Source organism: Limulus polyphemus, unplaced genomic scaffold (assembly GCF_000517525.1).
Source record: "Limulus polyphemus unplaced genomic scaffold, Limulus_polyphemus-2.1.2 Scaffold888, whole genome shotgun sequence".
Lineage (NCBI taxonomy): Eukaryota > Metazoa > Arthropoda > Merostomata > Xiphosura > Limulidae > Limulus > Limulus polyphemus.
Window position 1 is genome coordinate 151,162 of NW_013666498.1, and position 4,930 is coordinate 156,091.

Here is a 4,930-nt window from a genome sequence, read left to right on the forward strand (position 1 = left end):
GATTTTGCCCTCAGATAAGATCAAAATGGCCACGGAAGATAAAGGGTTAATTATGCAATAGGAATGTTGAGCCTTATTGTGAACTCTATCTTAGATACTGCTAATTTTATGGCTTTGAGTTATGTTTTATGCCAGAATGACTGTTGAGTGCACCACCAGTGGTACATGAGATCCTGTCTTTACCCATTTAAGCTTTAGCCTTCATGTGCCACCAGTGGTGCACACTATGATTTAAATAACAATGATCAAATGATCATAATTTTTTTTCAGAATAATTTTGCCATTTTTATAGAATAACTATGAATATTTCACAATTTTATGGTCATAAAAAGGGACATAAGATAATATGATCCCTACTGTGGATGATAATAGTTCAAGGATTGTGATAGGAAGACTACAATGTACTTGGAGTGTTTCAATGACAAACATAAATGAAAATTAGAACAAATTAAAATATTCATTGTCTACCCTTTTTTTTCCAATTTTCACAATAGGCTTTCTAAAAAAAAAACAATGTCTAATTAGATTTCTTGCTCCACTTACTCATCAGGGACATTTTATTCTTATTACATTACAGTTTTCATAACAGTTTTTTTACTTATGAAAAAAAGTCTCAATTAATTTGTTTGTTTTTGCTTCAATTATTCACAATGAAAAACTTAATGCTAGTCTGTAGATGTAATTTTAAAATAAAAAGTGATTTAATCATGTAAATTTGTTTTATTTCAGTTGTCCTTTCAACATTGCTTCTGTGCTCCACCAGTGGTACATGATGGAAGGCGTGGCTCTATTATAGCCATCCATACAAAATAAATGCTTTAATATAGAACTTTGGAGGTATGAAGTACAGATATATCTTATAGGTGCTGTGTACCACGGTTGGCTCATAATGTTCAACAGCAAACATGCAAATGCATCACTAGTGGTGCACAATGTTGTGAAAGTGTTAAAAATGGTGTTCACATGAAAGTTTTGTGAACATCTTTTCCAATTTGAATCCAATAATCCTTAGTTTTAGACTATAGCTTGAAATACCACAACTCTATAAATTTTGTCACAATAATATGAACTTTAAGGGAAAAAAAATTGTCATTTTAGGTAAAATCTTTATACCTTATGTATCCATTTAAAACTTTTACCACATACACAACTGTCAAGTATTGTTTTCCTTTTATATATATAAGAATCTGGTTCGTAAATACTGTGGTTTGATAAAATATTAAATACTTTTTCCCCTAAAGTAAATATATCTGTTGAGGAGTTTAAAAGATGCTTAATGCTAAGAAATTAGCTATATAATATTCTATATGGTTGAGCAATTCACACGTATCAACCATTATTATTTATATCATGTGAAAAATACCATGAGCCAGTTTTCCGATCAACAAACACTCAAATCCTGGTAGTATTTACTTACCAGTTCTTCTACTAACTCCTGGAATATTAAACCACTTTCTTGTGTTCTGTGTAGTGTTGCCCACAGCCAACCATCACCCATGTCATTCTGTATGGTGAAGATGTCTCCTTTCTGAAAGCTAAAATTTAGAAAATGCTTTAGCCAGCAAAGTACTAAAGAGATTTGTTAGAGAATGGATCTTTCTAAATTTCAGTTACCACTAGAAAAGTGTACCTCAGATTGGTCTTCCCTGAAAATATCCCTAAATATTATTTTTGTATCAAGTTCTAATCATGAGAAACAATAATATTTTTACAAAATGTCAGTCTTATGTTGTAAATGGAAAAAATGATCTAGTGTATTTATCAGCTTTATCAAATTTCTGTTAATCATAAGATAGATGTCATTTTATGTTTAAGTAAATTGATGTCTTTAATGAAAATGTTTTATCTTGGCTTAAAAAGTGTGTATAAAGTTTAGTGTTCACTTTCTTTTATAATTACTGAAGTTTATCTTCAATTTCTGTTTTCTTTGTTCTTAAATTTCTTTTATCAAGTGCTTATTCTGAATGCATTTTATGGTGAACATTTGGAATACTGAATTTTATACTTCAGTATAATAAAAAAAATTAGATAATAAAATGTTAAGCAATATACATTTCATTTATTGAAATATTATATTCAGGCTTTTTAATGATTATTAATAATGAATGGTTATATCAAAACATGATAATTATTTGTACTGCAGATTTAATTCCTGTCACCAAAATCCCCTAAAGATTTGCAGCATTGTAACATGTTTATAAAACAGAAATTTAGTAATGCTCATTTTGTAAGCCCCTCCAAACTATTATCTACAAACTTTGTAACTTCATTCTAACTGCCCTTGGAACTAAAACATGCATCAGTCATATACTTAAAGAAGAAAGCAATAGCAAGGTGAACCAACTGTTCACTTTGGAGGAGGATAAACCTTAATACATTACTTTGGGTAAACTTGTAATTCTTCCATACATAATCTCAACTAAAAACTAATTATTTGAGAATCTTAGCATGTAAAAAACTATTAAAAACTCTACTAGTTGTGAGGGGCTTACACAAAAAAAAACGTTTTGGGACAAAGTTAAGCTATATCATAAACACAATTTGTCATACATTGTAGTCCTGATATGAAAAATTTGATAGTGGAAATTAATAAGTTGTGAAGATACTGAAATTTGCCATTGTTTGTGGATATTAATATGCATTTCATATTTTACAGTTGACCTATGGGCTAAATGACCAAGTTACAGTCCTGAAGTTTTAAGCATAGCCATCCTTAATTAAGAACCAGTGACCAGAGGGAAGGCAAATAGTCACTAGCACACACAACATATGTGGTTACTGTGAGCTAAATAGTTAGATCAACTGTCACAGTTATAGTGCCTTCATAGCCAATAGAGTTAAGATTATCAATAAATCATCATGGCTCAAAGCTGAGCCTTCCAATCCAAAGCCCACCATGCTATTCACTGGGCCATCCCCAGCCTATGTTTATATTTGTACGAGTATTTGAACTTGTTAAAGGTGTATATCGAGGACATCAACTAGTTCACACCCCTAATTGAGGTCTAATTTTCAAATAAGGATACCTCCAGTTAGAAATTTTGCACAAATGGTGATTTGAGACCACTTCAGTGCCATCTATCAAAGTTTTGGTTAAATCTGAATCAGACCTTGATTGCAGATTGCTAAGAATGCGTGTTCATGTGTTTTTTATGATAATAAGGAAACACAGCTAAGAGGTTGATCATTGGTCATCCAGGGTAAATACTGGTCACATGATGGTCAAACATTATTTAGCAAGCAATACATAAAGTAAGGTAAAACTAACTGCTACATCTTCATTCTTATTCTCTAATGTAAAATGGTATGTACAAAATTAAACTTAGGCTACAGTTTTTATTTGAAGTACAAAACATTAAATCTCAGTGTTTCCATCTACTTGTGAATAAAGCCTTATTGTTAGCAACACTTACATTTGAAATTATGTTTTAAAAGATTTGCAAGTATTATTTTCCATCAAATTTAATGTAAGCAAAAGGCCTAGAAAGTGTTTAACAACATATTTTGTCACGCTTACCAAAAATTATTACTTCAATAACATAAGAGTCTAAATTAAACTAATTGTTATTCTTTACCCCAAGTTTAATTTTTAATTTATACTAACAAAAAAGCCATTTTCTAATGTATACAGAAAATGAAAATGCTACTAAACCATATGCAGAACTTGTAGAGGCTTGCAAATATGAATTGAAAAGACAAGTTGTTGTAAAGCCTTTTCCTAGCAGATCTGGGTCAGAAATATTGCTAAGAGAGTTCAAATATCAAATCCAAAAGATGTTACAATTAAGAAATAAAAACAGTATACTATTAAAATACTGTAGATATAAATCAGATATAGTCTAATGTTACTTAAGTTTTCTTTATCTGTAAAGTTTTAAAGTAGCAATTACTTGTATATTGTTACGCAGTGGAAGTTACGTGATGCTAGTAACACGTCATGAGATTCTAGAAGGATCATGTCTGTTCATGGCAACTCTAGTCTTTTTTACATGCCCTCTATTCTTGTATATAAGCATGCCAGACAATGGATCGGAACGAGAATAATAGCAGACAGAGAGATTGAAGATATAGACAGATAATAGAGTCAAGCCGTAAGTAAAGTGTGTAAATTATAGCGTGTGTTTAAGTTAAAGTGACTGTGGAAATTAAGTGTATTGCAAAGTTGTATTGAGAAAGAATAAACTAGTTTTATTTAAGAAAGGACTTGTATCACTGAAGTTCTTCGGGAAGAAATTTTACGGGAAATTAACAAATGAACAGAGACATAAATTGGTGTCAGAGAGTGGGATAAAAGAAAAAAGAAGAAGATGGAAACGAGAAGTGACAAATCAAACTACAGCTTAGCAGATTTGATGGCAGCAATACAAGAACAGCAAAAGAAACAAGAAGATCGAGAAGATAAACAAGAAAAGAGACAACAAATGCAGTGGCAAGAAAATTTGCAACAGTGGCATCTCGAACAGCAAAATAAACAAGAAAAGAGATTACAGCAGTTGTTGAAAGAAAAAGAATAGAAACAAGAAGAACGAGATAAAAAACAAGAAGAGAGACTACAGCAGATGTTGGAGGATAAAGAAAAGAAACAAGAAGAGAGATTACAGCAGTTGTTGGAGGAAAAAGAAAAGAAACAAGAAGAGAAGTTACAGCAATGGTTGGAGGAGAAAGAAAATAAACAAAAAGAGAGGTTACAGTAATGTTTGGAGGAGAAAGAAAATAAACAAGACGAGAGGTTACAGCAATGTTTGGAGGAGAAAGAAAATAAACAAGAAGAGAGACTACAGCAGTGGCAACTGGAACAAGAAAGGAAACAGGAAGAAAGTCTCCAACAGTTGCAGGAAAGTCAACAATAGTGGCAAGAAGTACAAATGGAAAACATTAGTAAATTTCAAATAGAATTAGTATACATTAAAGGAAGTTTTACTAGTCTTTT

General features: G+C 31.3%; 1 protein-coding gene across 2 annotated transcripts in view; it reads right to left on the reverse strand.

Moving 5' to 3' along the window:
* The window catches only part of LOC106461054 (ras GTPase-activating protein 1-like), a 75,207-nt gene that overhangs the window by 55,445 nt on the left and 14,832 nt on the right, over positions 1–4,930 (reverse strand). For both annotated transcript variants that reach the window (XM_022387877.1, XM_022387878.1), the window contains exon 5: positions 1,418–1,535. In XM_022387877.1, the coding sequence (XP_022243585.1) occupies positions 1,418–1,535 (118 nt within the window). The remainder of the gene's footprint in view (positions 1–1,417; positions 1,536–4,930) is intronic.